The 15,244-nt window shown below is 44.4% G+C and overlaps 1 protein-coding gene across 2 annotated transcripts in view; it reads right to left on the bottom strand.

Moving 5' to 3' along the window:
- Positions 1-2,107: 2,107 nt before the first annotated feature.
- The window catches only part of LOC141117455 (CD48 antigen-like), a 91,983-nt gene continuing 78,846 nt past the window's right edge, over positions 2,108-15,244 (bottom strand). For both annotated transcript variants that reach the window (XR_012237151.1, XM_073610327.1), the window contains 2 exons: positions 9,156-9,240; positions 2,108-5,282 (listed from right to left, as the gene is read on the bottom strand). Coding sequence is in view for 1 of the 2 variants with exons in the window: in XM_073610327.1 (XP_073466428.1) it covers positions 9,156-9,240 (85 nt within the window). In the remaining variant the exon portion in view is untranslated. The remainder of the gene's footprint in view (positions 5,283-9,155; positions 9,241-15,244) is intronic.

Genomic DNA, 15,244 nt, shown 5'->3' with positions numbered 1-15,244 from the left:
AGACTTGTTCTGATAAACTCAAAAGAAGGGACTGTTCCCATCCACCACAGGCTGCAGATACAGCCATAAATAGAGATCGTCTGACCACTTAAAAGCAGAGGTTTTCTGAAAAAAAAATATTAAAAGCCAGCAGCTACAAATACTGCAGCTGCTGACTTTTAATATATGGACGCTTACCTGTCCAGGGAGCCCGTGGTTTTGGCAGCCGAAGCGGTTCCGTCCTTCGGCTCTCGGCTGCTGCCACCGCCATCCTCGGTAAGGGAATAAGGAAATGAAGCCGTGCGGCTTCACTTCCTGGTTCCCTACTGTGCATGCACGAGCCACGCTGCGCGTCCTCACAGGTCCCTGCTGTATTCTGTGTCTCACAGAATACAGTGGGGGAGGACGGGGTAGGGGGCAGAAGTGGCGTAGGTCACCGCAAGCTCCGCAGTGATCTATGCCAGGAAGTGGGAGCAAATACCTGTATTATATATGTATTATATTGTATTGAAAGGTGCCAAATGTGACACCGGAGGGGGGGAGGAATCCAAAAAGTGGAAGTTCCATTTTTGGGTGGAACACCACTTTAATGAAGCTTTGAAAAAGTTTCAAACACCTTTATGTATAGGATAGGATGCAGGTTAAAGATTAGCATACACTTTAATGCTGGGATTAGATTAAGCATGAGGTCTGCTTTATATACAGGGCTATTTTTAGCGTTTTTCTGGGGACAGTCGCCGGTTCTAGGAGGCCGTCCCTGGATGAAAAATGTGTTTCCCAGTTGTGTCTCCATTTGTAGAAATGACACGTATCTAACCTTGTCAATTACAACTAGATCCACCATAGCCGCCACACTACATACTCTGCATGTTCTTCCTCTTGATACACTCAAGGAATCCCTCTTTGTGGGTGTAGTTACCATTGGTGGTGGGATTTCATGGATGTGGTTATAAGTGGGCATAGTCAGTAGGATGTTTCTGGATTTTATTTCAAATATCTTGTCATATTAAGAGTCATCTGACTGCATAAACCCTATATCTTTAGGCAAAGGCCAATGAGTGTCTTATAGTAGCCCTGACTGGAGGCTGATATCAGTATATGGACACAGCATTTGTAGGCAGGGCTATCCACATGGGGGAACAATGTTCCATTCACAGGCACCGCTAACAGGCCTCATTTCCCTTCTCTCATGTTAGTGTGTGTCCCCACTCCCGAAGGGAGCCACTCCATGTACCGTATATACTCGAGTATAAGTCGTTCCCAGTATAAGTCGAGGCCCTAATTTACCACAAAAAAATGGGAAAAACTTATTGACCCGAGTATAAGACGAGGGTGAGAAATGCACAGCTACTGTTAGTGGAAAAGAGGGTCAACAATGCCCATTTGCAGCATCACTATGCCCATTTGCAGCCATAGATCCCCTGAACTTCAAACTCGGTAGTTAAGGGTTCCTAGATGCCCCCTAGCTGCAGCCAAAATTTTGGGTCTCTGAACCCAAAGGGTCCCGAAATGACATTGCTGCAGATGGACACGGTTGACTGAATTTGGGGCCCTGTATCTCGGGGCCACTTAGTGCTAAGAACCCCAAATTTGGTGTGCAAACCCAGTAAAATTTCCAAAGCTGGGGTTTCTAGCACCAAGTGGCCCAAGTGGCCCCGAGATACAGGGCCCCAAAAAAATCAGTTCAGAAAATGTCAAGCACTTTTCTGCAGCAGAGAATGACATTTTCCGAACCGGCTTTGGGGCCCCGTATCTCAGGGCCACTTGGTGCTAGGAACGTCAGCTTTGGATATGTTGTGGTACCAGTTCCACCGGGTTTGCACACAAAATTTGGGGTTCCTAGCACCAAGTGGCCCTGAGATACGCAGTCCCAAAGTCGGTTCGGAAAATGAAATTTTTTGCTGCAGAAAAGTGCTTGACTCGAGTATAAGTCGAGGGGGGCACTTTCAGCACAAAAAAATGTGCTGAAAAACTCGACTTATACTCGAGTATATACGGTACCTTTACCAGCACATATACAGTCCCATGCCCACTTTCCTACCGGCTGAACTGATTAAGCATGCCCCAGATAGGCCACAAGTAATAATGGAGGCAAGTCCAATGCATTTTTCAAAGCTTTATTTTCCAACTTCAGGGTGATCAATGATACCAGATGTACAACTTTAGAGAACCCAATTTCAGCAGATATACAGCTTCAGAGCACAGTATGTTACATACTTAGATTCTCATCTGGCATTTGACTGCTTTTTGCACTTTTCCCAGTCTGGCGTGCTGCTAGACATGTCCCCATATTTAGTCCCATTCATGTTGTCAGGACTTCGCCAGGTATTCCCCAGCAGGGGAACACCAGACACCCGAAGCTTTACACATTGGCAAAAAGGGCCCCAATAAAGCCCATGGGGGCCAACTACAGAGCTGAGCTCCTAAATTTGTGCTCTCCCCACTAAATCTCTTTGCACCCTGTAACTCACTCACTATATACGGTATCTCACAAAAGTATGTACACCCCTCATATTTTTGTAAATATTTTATAATATCTTTTCATGTGAAAACATTAAAGAAATGACACTTTGCTACAATGTAAAGTAGTGGGTGTACAGCTTGTATACCAGTGAAAATTTGCTGTCCCCTCAAAATAACTCAACACACAGCCGTTAATGTCTAAACCACTGGCAACAAAAGTGAGTACACCCCTAAGTGGAAATATCCAAATTGGGCCCAATTAGCATTTTTTCCTCCCCGGTGTCATGTGACTCGTTAGTGTAACAAGGTCTCAGGTGTGAATGGGGAGCGGGTGTGTTAAATTTGGTGTTTTCATCTCACTCTCTCACACTGGTCACTGGAAGTTCAACGTGGCACCTCATGGCAAAGAACTCTCTGAGGATCTGAAAAAAAGAATTGTTGCTCAATATAAAGATAGCCTAGGCTATAAGAAGATTGCCAAGACCATGAAACTGAGATGCAGCACGGTGGCCAAGACCATACAGCGGTTTAACAGGTTCCACTCAGAACAGGCCTCGCCATGGTCAACCAAGGAAGTTGAGTGCACGTGCTAAGCGTCATATCCAGAGCTTGTGTTATCGCTTTCACTCTCTCATACTGGTCACTGGAAGTTCAACATGGCACCTCATGGCAAAGAACTCTCGGAGGATCTGAAAAAAAGAATTGTTGCTCTACATAAAGATGGCCCAGAAGATTTCCAAGACCCTGAAACTGAGCTGCAGCACAGTGGCCAAGACCATACAGGACAGGTTCCACTCAGAACAGGCCTCGCCATGGCCGACCAAAGAAGTTGAGTGCACGTGCTCAGAGGTATATCCAGAAGTTGTCTTTGGGAAATAGACGTATGAGTGCTGCCAGCATTGCTGCAGAGGTTGAAGGGGTGGTGGGTCAGCCTGTCAGTACTCAGACCATACGCCACACACTGCATCAAATTGGTCTGCATTGCTGTCGTCCCAGAAGGAAGCCTCTTCTAAAGATGATGCACAAATAAGCCTGCAAACAGTTTGCTGAAGACAAGCAGACTAAGGACATGGATTACTGGAACCATGTCCTGTGGTCTGATGAGACCAAGATAAACTTATTTGGTTCAGATGGTGTCAAGCGTGTTTGGCGGCAACCAGGTGAGCAGTACAAAGACAAGTGTGTCTTGCCTACAGTCAAGCATGGTGGTGGGAGTGTCATGGCCTGGGGCTGCATGAGTGCTGCCGGCACTGGGGATCTACAGTTTATTGAGGGAACCATGAATGCCAACATGTACTGTGACATACTGAAGCAGAGCATGATCCCCTCCCTTTGGAGACTGGGCTGCAGGGCAGTATTCCAACATGATAACGACCCCAAACACACCTCCAAGACGACCACTGCCTTGCTAAAGAAGCTAATGGTAAAGGTGTTGGACTTGCCAAGCATATCTCCAGACCTAAATCCTATTGAGCATCTGTGGAGCATACTCAGACAGAAAGTGGAGGAGCGCAAGGTCTCTAACATCCACCAGCTCTATGCTGTCCTCATGGAGGAGTGGAAGAGGACTCCAGTGGGAACCTGTGAAACTACGGTGAACTTCATGCCCAAGAGGGTTAAGGCAGTGCTGGAAAATAATGGTGGTCACACAAAATATTGACACTTTGGGCCCAATTTGGACATTTTCACTTACAAACTACAGTTTATATAAAGGTAAAAGAAGTTGTACTCACTTTTGTTGCCAGCGGTTTAGACATTAATGGCTGTGTGTTGAGTTATTTTGAGGGGACAGCAAATTTACACTGTTATACAAGCTCTACACCCACTACATTGTAGCAAAATGTCATATCTTCAGTGTTGTCACATGAAAAGATATAATAAAATATTTACAAAAATGTGAGGGTGAGATACTATATATTCTAAGGGAGGGCGCTACCTAGTGGGAATTATGCTAGCACACCTTTACTCTCTCCCCTACGTCTAAAATCTGGCATGTCCCCATGCCACCGACTGTGGGAAAAATGCTGATACTGTCCATTATGCAAAAGACTACAATTATGTAAAAAAACAATTCTATGGCAATGGCACACACTTGAACAGTTACATTACAAACATTACCAAAATAGATTTCAAGAATGCAAAAAAGCAATACAATCAGCAGCATTATAGAAATCAGTCAATATGCGAAACAGTGAGACAATTAAATGTAAAACTGTGGATCCACCATGTGGACCCACTTCCCTGACTTAGGATGCCAGTGAACTGAAAGTACTACATCCTCAGCTGCAGAACGCAGCACCTTGTCCTTATAAATGTGCCAACCATAATTATAGTCTTGTGGCAATTTTTAAACTCCGGGGTGGTGACATAGTTACTAGCGTCCTGCATCATACGAGGGATCCCCAGGTGATCCCACACCGCACCCGAATCCAATCTCTGGTGTTCATCCTCAGTTAGGTCGAAGACTTCCTCAGGACCGTGTTTGTCAATTACAATGGTCTAACTATGGCGACACCACATGCCAACTGTAAAAGATTCTATACACGGTGCTTGCAAATTGACTTTTAGGTGTCCATGGACTACACATAAAAAAATATATATTCATAGACAACTTTTCATTAAAAATACTGTGTTTAACAACCTTTAAAAATAAAATAAAAAAACAATTCAAGCTATAAAGCTCCCTTCTCTTGATGGATACCTGGACAAGTCATATATCAAATACATGAAACCACTTTGAGCAGCTTGCTCAATATATCAATGTTCGAAGGGATCCTGTGTGCCTCGTGTTTCGCAGGACCTGACCCGCTTCCTCCGGAGGGAGTGGAAGAGCAAATCATCTGTAATCATGCAAAAAATTGTGAGAGATAATGCAAAACTTTTCACATGCATCATGATTTACTTAATGAGTATCAGTACTTACAGTTCTTTTACATAAAATCCCATATGTATTTGCAGCACACTGCTGTGCAATGCATTCCTAAAAAAGAAAACAACCTCAGTGTGCCTTTACTGTGCAAACGGTAGAAGAGATTAGCATACCAATGACTTCTTCACCCTCGATTAGCATGCCAATGACTTCTTCACCCTTACATTATTTTTGCTATAGATGAACGTAGGTTATCAAGTCCTGGGTACTTCAAGTTTCATGGTCAATGTGGCACTGGGTGGCAGGTAAGAAGTTTATTAGAGACTGTGCCCCTCTCTACATCTGAAGAACACAGTGAAGACATCAGGGGACTGAGGTTCCTAATAACTGCACAAAGTGGATATATTTCCACCAGCAAATACTGTCATACAGGAGACATGTTGTCACATACCTGGTCGGAGTATGAAGTGCCGAGGTCGGCCTCCTTTGTATCTCCAGCCCAGGCCCCGCTGAGAGTAAGACAGAGGGTGCCAAGGGACAAGAGGAACACGAGTGCCTGTAGGTGTAAGTTGCAGAGCTTGTGTCAGAAGTCATAGCCTCAGAGATTCAGGCAGAACATCAAGTCCAGAACTGTGATGATGCTGGGTAGATCAACCGAGATTAAAGCGGAACTCCACCAGGCTTGCAGTTTCAGGAAATGTGGCTTGCCAGAGCTTTTAGCAGACAGGAGCCAGGAGTGCACTGTGTTCAATGTAGCTTGGAAGAAAGGAAGCCAGCTTGGGTGCTTGGAGGAGACGTGGAGCCAGACAGGAAACATGAGCAAAGCCAAAGGATCATCAGCAAGCGGGCAGCGAAGTACTAGGACATCAGACAGAAGCAACGTCAGGGATAAGCCAGAGTCAGGAACCAGTAATCAGCAGTATAATCGGAATCCAAGGGTATTTCAGTGGTAAGCCAGGTCAGCAACAGATGATTTAAACAGGATACAGGCAGGTCACAGGGAAAAAACTGAAGACCAGTCAGCATTGAGCAAGGGTCAGAGCGTCCTTTAAATAAGCCATCTGGCACTAAAGAGAGCTGTGGAGCACGCTCCTGCGAGTGCGCACATTCCTTTGCGCATGCGCGTTGGCACCCCTGCGATCAGCCAAGTTCCGTAAGCATGCATGCGTGCGCCTGATACGCTACAACAGTTCTCTTACACAAGTCAACATTCTTATGAAATTAATACATTTAAATTTAGGTATAACTAAAAGACAAAACTTGTTTTTGAATAGCGTGGAGAGGAATTAGAACTCCTGGTGACCTTTCTGAAATTATAGGTCACAGTATGTAAAAGAACAAGCTCAGTAATATAGAGGTAATATAGAGGTTGGATAAAAAGTTTAGTGCAGCAGAATACTTTTGGTAGTAAAACAGTACATTTTGTATAGAGATGTACACCTCAGGCCAAAAAGAGGGACAAGTGAGGCGGGACAAGTAAGGCTGCACAAGGGACAGAAGGATTTGGTCTCAAAAGAGAGACTGTCCCTTCCTATGAGGAGCAGCTGGGAGCTTTGGTTAAATTAATGAAAATCACAAATTTTGAGTTGTCATAGAATAGTAATAGAGGGGATCTTCCTCTGGAGACACTAGTTCTGGTGACAACCAGGGATTCCCTAATGTTGTAGAGTGTTCCTTTCACTTTCTATTTTGGTTATCGTACTGGAAAGGAAGGGAAATCTCCCCAGTGGGAGTTCAGGGCAGTATGACTCATACAGACAGGTCTCTGATGTCTCCACCTCCCCTGAATCTGGATAGTTGGAGAACATTCTGGACGCTGGAGGGTGGAAGTTAGGAGGGCTGTTCTGCATATTTAGGCGTGCTTAGCCAATCCCTAGGAGATGGGACTGGCAAGTTAACCCTTAAATAGGAATGAGTCATGCTGGGAAGGGGAAGTTAGGTGGAAGATGGCGATGCAGTGCTGAGGGGACTGTCGGTAGCCCTCGATGGACCCCTGCCAGGGAGGGACTCTTTCTTGGGCCGGGGCTTAGGTGTTGGCCTGAGAGGATCCTGACAACAGAAGAAGTTTGGAAGGAGTCTTCCCTGAGAGGCAGCAGGAGCAAGAAGGATAGTGCGAGTACTACAGCAGGGTGCAGGGACTTACAAGGGAAGGGACTGCTACCTGTAGCAGGTCTCTCTGGAAAATCAGGTAGACTGGTAAAGAAGCAGCCAGGTGGGTTGGTGGAAGAGCAGCCAGGTGGGCTAGCATTTCCTATGGTGGTAGTGCTGGGATAAGTGTCTACAAAGGAGTTGGGGGTAGTCCAGCATGCAGTTCACAATACTTTGTGCTATTCTCTAAGGGACTTAAGCTGGATACACACTATGTTCTTTAGATTTTTTCCTTTAGATTTACCATATAATATGAGGTCAAACCTAAACACTTTAAAATTTGTATGCAGTCAGGCAGGCCCTTGCACTACATAGTTGAAGGTAAATCTAAAGGAAATCGGACAACAAAAGTTGCATATTGTGTATCCAGCTTAAGAGATCCTAGCTTGTAAGGGGCTGTTACTGATCTAACAGAGACTGTTAGCTACCAAAAAGGGATCAATCAGAGCTGTACAGACCAAGGAGGAGGAATAAATTGGAGTAGCACAGGATAAAGGAGAAGAATCATTCGGAGCTGTAAATATGGAGGAAGTTGTCCCTGGCTTTGTTACTGTCAAGTTGGCTATCCCATAATTCCTATCCCCATCCAAGTTATTACCCCCTAATAAAAACACAAAACAAAGCTCAAAGACTGTTCCCTGTGTTTAGATGAAAGCTGAAGTTGTTGTGTGTCTGGCTGTGCAGCAGTAGGGAACCCAGTCATCTGTAACCCCTGCAGGGGGTAGTGCTACAAATACAATATGTAGAAAAAGCTGTATATACAATGCTTGCACATACAGTACATCCACTGACTCACCGAAAATCTTCCCGGTCGACAGTTGGTTTGTAAACAAAGGGTGGGAACGATACCTGACCAACCACCATGGTCATTGACCAAATATGGGCATGGCACCCCACCCATTTGTTTACATTCAGCTGACCCCTGGATATTTCCGGTAGACAGCTGAATGTCTGGCCAGTAATATGTCACTGGCTGCTAGGAAGCTGTTTGGTTGTTGTCTTCCTAACAACCAATATACAAAATGTGCAGTGCTGTGAATAATAAAGTGCAAAGTGCGAATCAACTAATGACATAAAATTCATCCAATATGTAGCATAAATATCATTAATTCCAGTCAAGTGCAAAAAATGTGTACACAATGACATTAAAAAAAAAACAAATGTATAAAGAATTCATAAACATTCCACATAAAACAAAAGTCTCAAGAGAATCTTGAAAGAGATTAAGCCCAGAAGTAGACCTTCAGAGCCAATAGAAAGTGGTATTTCTAACCAACCAATGTACAGCAGTCCATGTATAAGTGAAACATATCACCAGAGAGAAAGATGTGAGGATACCCTGGAAAGCCCTCTAGAAAAAAAATCACTCCACCTTGTGTTAGAAAGGCTGGTGGGGGGGGGCTTACCAGATAAGTTTGACCCCCAGTTAAGGTGGTCAAAATAAGCTTCAGCGAACAAGATGGGACATCAATAGGGTGTAATAGCCGACATCCTAACAACCAGCCTGAGCAAGAAGCCCCCATTGAGCTGGAGGTTCCGCTTGACGGACTGGTAAGCAAACCATTTCGTTTCCCCCTTTGTTGAACAGGCAAAGTTCAAACCAAATTCTACTTCAGTCTGAATCTCATCATTAGCATTAAATATTTTTGTGTTTATCCAACGTTATACAACAATTCATGATGGAACGTTAATTTACCTATTTACACCTGTGGGACAGACATATACAGCAGATGCTCAATACCATGAAGGTTGCTGTTAGGGCACATCTCAGATTCCATATCCTAAAAAAAAAAAAAAAAGAATTTTTTTTTTGTAAAATCTTTATTTAACAACAGTTTAGTAGAAAACTACATACATTTTAGAAATGTGAAACAAAACACATATAAAACTTGTCCAAATACCAGCTAGTGCAAATAAGTATATCGGACCCAAGGTGGCAGTGCAACCAATAATCTATAATAAACACCCTGAATCAGGATGATCGTGGGGCAGTATGCTGGACAGAACCAGCCACAACCCCATTCAAAGTGCTAAGTGATCAGGAGGCCTAACGGGCGAGCACCCTCCCGCCAACAGTCCGAACAGAGGGGGGCAATATGCCTCCAACAACTTCGTCCGTCCCGCCATACCCGGGAAGGGCACACTCCCCAAACCCCCCACCAACCAGAGGTGGAAAATAAAGAGGTCCACCCCGGTGTGACGGGTTTGCCCTCCCCTTTGCTACCCGCTGCCACCCTGTGTCCAAGTAGTGCAACATCTAGCGTCTTATGAAAACAGCCTGGTAACCGGTAGCCTGTATGCAGAATATTCACCATGTGAACGCAGTCTTAGTCCAGGGGGAAAGATGTTTTTTAATTGTATTAAGTAAGGGGGGAAAATTTGCGGCATAGAGGGTATCCAAACTGTCTGTCAATTGAATCCCTAGGTACCAAATGGAGGATTTGGCCCAGGTGAAGGGAAAGGAGGCTTGTAAGTTGCTTGTCAGAGCAGGGGTTAAGTGAATAGGTAAAATTTCAGATTTAGAAAAATTAATTTTGAAATTCGAAAGTGATCCGAATATTTTCAGTTCCTTCATCAGGACTGGCAACAATATCAGGGGTTCTGAGAGGTGGAATAACACATCGTCAGCGTAGGCGGATAGTTTGTGTTCAGTGTTTCCTACTCGCAAACCCCTTATGTCTGCATTCGCTCTAACCGTGCATAGCAACGGTTCAAGAACTAGAGCGAAGAGAAGGGGAAATAGGGGGCACCCCTGTCTCGTGCCATTCCGAATCGGAAATCTAGAGGAGTGCATTCCGTTCACCTTGACCTGTGCGCAGGGAGTAGAGTAAAGAGCCAAAATAGAGGTCAGCATGCGCATTTTCAGCCCTAGAGCCTCCAACACCACTTTGAGGTACGACCAGTCAACCCGGTCGAAAGCCTTTTCGGCATCTGTGAAAAGGATAATATAAGGTTTAGGATCAGGACTGGTACGGGCCCAATGAATAAGTTGTATGGCCCTAATGGAATTGTCCCTCGCTTCCCTCCCTTTAATAAACCCAGTTTGGTCAGGATGAACTATATTGGGCAGGAGATTCCCGAGCCTGTTCGCTAAAATCTTTGCTAGTATCTTAACGTCAACGTTGAGGAGGGATATAGGGCAGTAGCTTTGGGGGAGCGTCGGATCTTTACCCACTTTTGGCAACACTGTAATGTGTGCCAAAAGTGCCAAAAAAAAGAATTTAAATGAATTAAATTGAAGCCAGTGAAAAGTAAAATCTAGTGTAACTAAAGGGGGGGTTCCCAAAACTAATATTGACTTTTTTTGCAGATGTTGACAACTGAGTCACTTTTTGGTACTCCTAGACTTTCTAGAGATTAGATCTCCCTATGGTGATTCCTATCTCCTTCCGCCTTTTACACAGAACAAGGGAATGGGGCAGGGTATCTTCTCTCTGGAGTCTCTATCCATGTCTAAAACTTCCCCTAAACCCATATTTCCATGTAAAATTGGCAAATGCCTACAATGTGTTTTATTTCCTCAAATTCTATACTATAGAGAAGGGGATCTCAATTAGCATGCTTTGTCTTGTCTTTCTTTATTCCTATGTAAAAGGGTATCTCATGGAGTACTCTTGGTTATAAGATATGCATCCCTGTCGCCATCAATCAAGGTAGGAGGGGGAAGTGACGTCATGCCACCTAGTAAGACTGCATCTCATTACCATGGAAACACTGACGCTGGGTGGCAAATGTTACTTCCTGCAATGATGTGAATGCCCACCTAAATGCTTGCCCACCCACAGGTCCTTTGGAATAAACAGTGATCACGTGACCTGCATTTGCAAGATGAAAAACAACATATTGACAAGTTTTATAAAAAAAATCTAAAGATGAATGGACAAAATGCATAGTGTACATTTATGTATTTAAATAGGTGTATGTGTTTTCTAAACTTTACAACCATAGTTACATAGTTACATAGTAGGTGAGGTTGAAAAAAGACACAAGTCCATCAAGTCCAACCTATGTGTGTGATTATGTGTCAGTATTGCATTGTATATCCCTGTATGTTGTGGTCATTCAGGTGCTTATCTAATAGTTTCTTGAAGCTATCAATGCTCCCCGCTGAGACCACCGCCTGTGGAAGGGAATTCCACATCCTAGCTGCTCTTACAGTAAAGAACCCTCTACGTAGTTTAAGATTAAACCTCTTTTCTTCTAATTTTAATGAGTGGCCACGAGTCTTGGTAAACTCTCTTCTGCGAAAAAGTTTCATCCCTATTGAGGGGTCACCAGTCCGGTATTTGTAAATTGAAATCATATCCCCTCTCAAGCGTCTCTTCTCCAGAGAGAATAAGTTCAGTGCTCGCAACCTTTCCTCATAACTAATATCCTCCAGACCCTTTATTAGCTTTGTTGCCCTTCTTTGTACTCGCTCCATTTCCAGTACATCCTTCCTGAGGACTGGCGCCCAGAACTGGCTCGCATACTCTAGGTGCGGCCGGACCAGAGTCTTGTAGAGCGGGAGAATTATCGTTTTATCTCTGGAGTTGATCCCCCTTTTAATGCATGCCAATATTCTGTTTGCTTTGTTAGCAGCAGCTTGGCATTGCCTGCCATTGCTGAGCCTATCATCTACTAGGACCCCCAGGTCCTTTTCCATCCTAGATTCCCCCAGAGGTTCTCCCCCCAGTGTATAGATTGCATTCATATTTTTGCCACCCAAATGCATTATTTTACATTTTTCTACATTGAACCTCATTTGCCATGTAGTCGCCCACCCCATTAATTTGTTCAGGTCTTTTTGCAAGGTTTCCACGTCCTGCGGAGAAGTTATTGCCCTGCTTAGCTTAGTATCGTCTGCAAATACAGAGATTGAACTGTTTATCCCATCCTCCAGATCGTTTATGAACAAATTAAATAGGATTGGTCCCAGCACAGAACCTTGGGGAACCCCACTACCCACCCCTGACCATTCTGAGTACTCCCCATTTATCACCACCCTCTAAACTCGCCCTTGTAGCCAGTTTTCAATCCATATACTCACCCTATGGTCCATGCCAACCGACCTTATTTTGTACAGTAAACGTTTATGGGGAACTGTGTCAAATGCTTTTGCAAAATCCAGATACACCACGTCTACAGGCCTTCCTTTATCTAGATGGCAACTCACCTCCTCATAGAAGGTTAATAGATTGGTTTGGCAAGAACGATTCTTCATGAATCCATGCTGATTACTGCTAATGATATCGTTTGTATTACTGAAATCCTGTATATAGTCCCTTATCATCCCCTCCAAGAGTTTACATACTATCGATGTTAGGCTAACTGGTTTGTAATTCCCAGGGATGTATTTTGGGCCCTTTTTAAATATAGGAGCTACAATGGCTTTTCTCCAATCAGCTGGTACCATTCCAGTCAGTAGACTATCTGTAAAAATTAGGAACAACGGTCTGGCAATCACTTGACTGAGTTCCCTAAGTACCCTCGGATGCAAGCCATCTGGTCCCGGTGATTTATTAATGTTAAGTTTCTCAAGTCTAATTTTAATTTCGTCCTCTGTTAACCATGGAGGTGCTTCCTGTGTTGTGTCATGAGGATAAACACTGCAGTTTTGGTTACTGAAGCCCCCCGATTCACTCGTGAAGACTGAGGAGAAGAATAAATTCAATACCTTCGCCATCTCCCCATCCTTTGTAACCAGATGTCCTTCCTCATTCTTTATGGGGCCAATATGGTCTGTCCTCCCTTTTTTACTGTTTACATACTTAAAGAATTTCTTGGGATTTTTTGTGCTCTCCTCCGCTATGTGTCTTTCATGTTCTATCTTAGCTGTCCTAATTGCACCTTTACATATCCTGTTGCATTCTTTATAAAGTCTGAATGCTGAGGATGATCCCTCAATCTTGTATTTTTTGAAGGCCTTCTCCTTTGCTTTCATATGCATTTTTACATTGGAGTTAAGCCATCCAGGACTTTTGTTCGCTCTTTTAAATTTATTACCCAATGGGATACATTGGCTAATGCCCTTATTTAATATGCTCTTAAAGCAAACCCATCTCTCCTCCGTATTCTTTGTTTCTAATATTTTATCCCAGTTTATGCCTTTTAGCAAGGTTTGTAGTTTAGGGAAGTTGGCTCTTTTGAAATTCAGTGTCTTTGTATTCCCTTTATGTTTCCTATTTGTGTGATTTATACTGAAACTAATTGACCTGTGATCGCTGTTACCTAAATTGCCCCGTATTTCCACATCCGTGATCAGGTCTGTATTGTTGGTAATCAGTAGATCCAGTAATGTTTTATTTCTAGTTGGTGCGTCTACCATCTGACCCATAAAATTGTCCTGCAAGACATTAAGGAACTGGCGAGCCTTAAATGAATGCGCGGTTCCCTCCGCCCAATCTATGTCTGGATAATTAAAATCCCCCATTATGACAACACTTCCCATCCTTGCTGCTACTCCAATTTGTGATAGGAGATCCGTCTCCACTTCCTCCCTCAGGTTTGGGGGCCTATAGCATACTCCCAGTATTATTTTCCCCTTAGCTTTATCCCTTTGGAGCTCTACCCATAAGGATTCCACCTCCTCTCTAGCTCCCTCAGTGATGTCATCTCTCACATTCACTTGTACATTATTCTTGATATATAGGCATACCCCTCCCCCTTTTTTACCCTCTCTATCCTTGCGGTATAGGGTATAACCTTGAATGTTTGCCAGCCAATCATGAGAGCTGTTGAACCAGGTCTCTGAAATTCCCACAAAATCCAAATCCTCCTCGTACAACAGTATCTCTAGTTCACCCATCTTGTCCGCCATGCTCCTGGCATTGGTGAACATGCCACATAGTTTAGACCGGTCGCATATTGTCTTCGTATTGGGTGTTTCGAGATTGCAACTAGGACTTGCTACTATACTCACCTTGTGTTTTTGTGCTTTGGTTAACCTACCACTAATGCCCCCAATACTACCCTCTGGAATATCTTCTGCGCTGGCTATCTCTGCCTCTGGACCCTCCCCCCCCATCGCCTAGTTTAAAAACCCCTCTAACTTTTTGGCCATCTTCCTTCCCAGCAGATCTGCACCCTCCTCATTTAGGTGCAGTCCGTCCCTTCTATAGTACCGGTTACCAACTGAGAAGTCGGCCCAGTCCTCCAGGAACCCAAACCCCTCCTTACTACACCAGCTCTTCAGCCACTTGTTTACTTCCCTAATCTCCCTCTTCCTTTCTGGTGTGGCTCGATGTACCGGTAGTATTCCTGAGAATACTACCTTGGAGGTCCTTTTCCTCAATTTAGCTCCTAAGTCCCTAAAATCGTTCTTAAGGACACTCCATCTGCCTCTGACTTTGTCATTGGTGCCAACGTGCACCATGACAGCCGGGTCTTCCCCAGCCCCTCCCAGTAATCCGTCCACAAGATCCGTGATGTGCTGAACCCGAGCGCCCGGTAGACAACATACTGTTCGGCGCTTCAGGTCTTGGTTACAGATTGCCCTCTCTGTCCTTCTAAGAATTGAGTCCCCTACCACCAGAATCTGTCTTTCCTTTCCCTTTGCTGCCCCCCCACTCTCACTGGAGGAGTTCTTCCCCTGGCAGCTAGGAGAGTCCCTCAGCTCCAGCAGTGCTGGTCCCTGACTGGTTTCGCCAATGTCACTCAAAGTAGCGTACTTATTGGGATGCTCCAGTCCTGGATCGGCCTCCCTGGCACTTCCCCCTCTACCCCTCCTGACTGTCAACCACTTTGAGATACCAGCAACTATCAGTGATGGAGGAGTGGAAGAGTGTTTTAAAATGCCACTGACCA

This window comes from Aquarana catesbeiana, linkage group LG13 (genome assembly GCF_042186555.1).
Source record: "Aquarana catesbeiana isolate 2022-GZ linkage group LG13, ASM4218655v1, whole genome shotgun sequence".
Classification (NCBI taxonomy): Eukaryota; Metazoa; Chordata; class Amphibia; order Anura; family Ranidae; genus Aquarana; species Aquarana catesbeiana.
The sequence above is the reverse complement of the archived record's forward strand: the minus strand, read 5'-3'. Positions and strand labels throughout refer to the sequence as shown.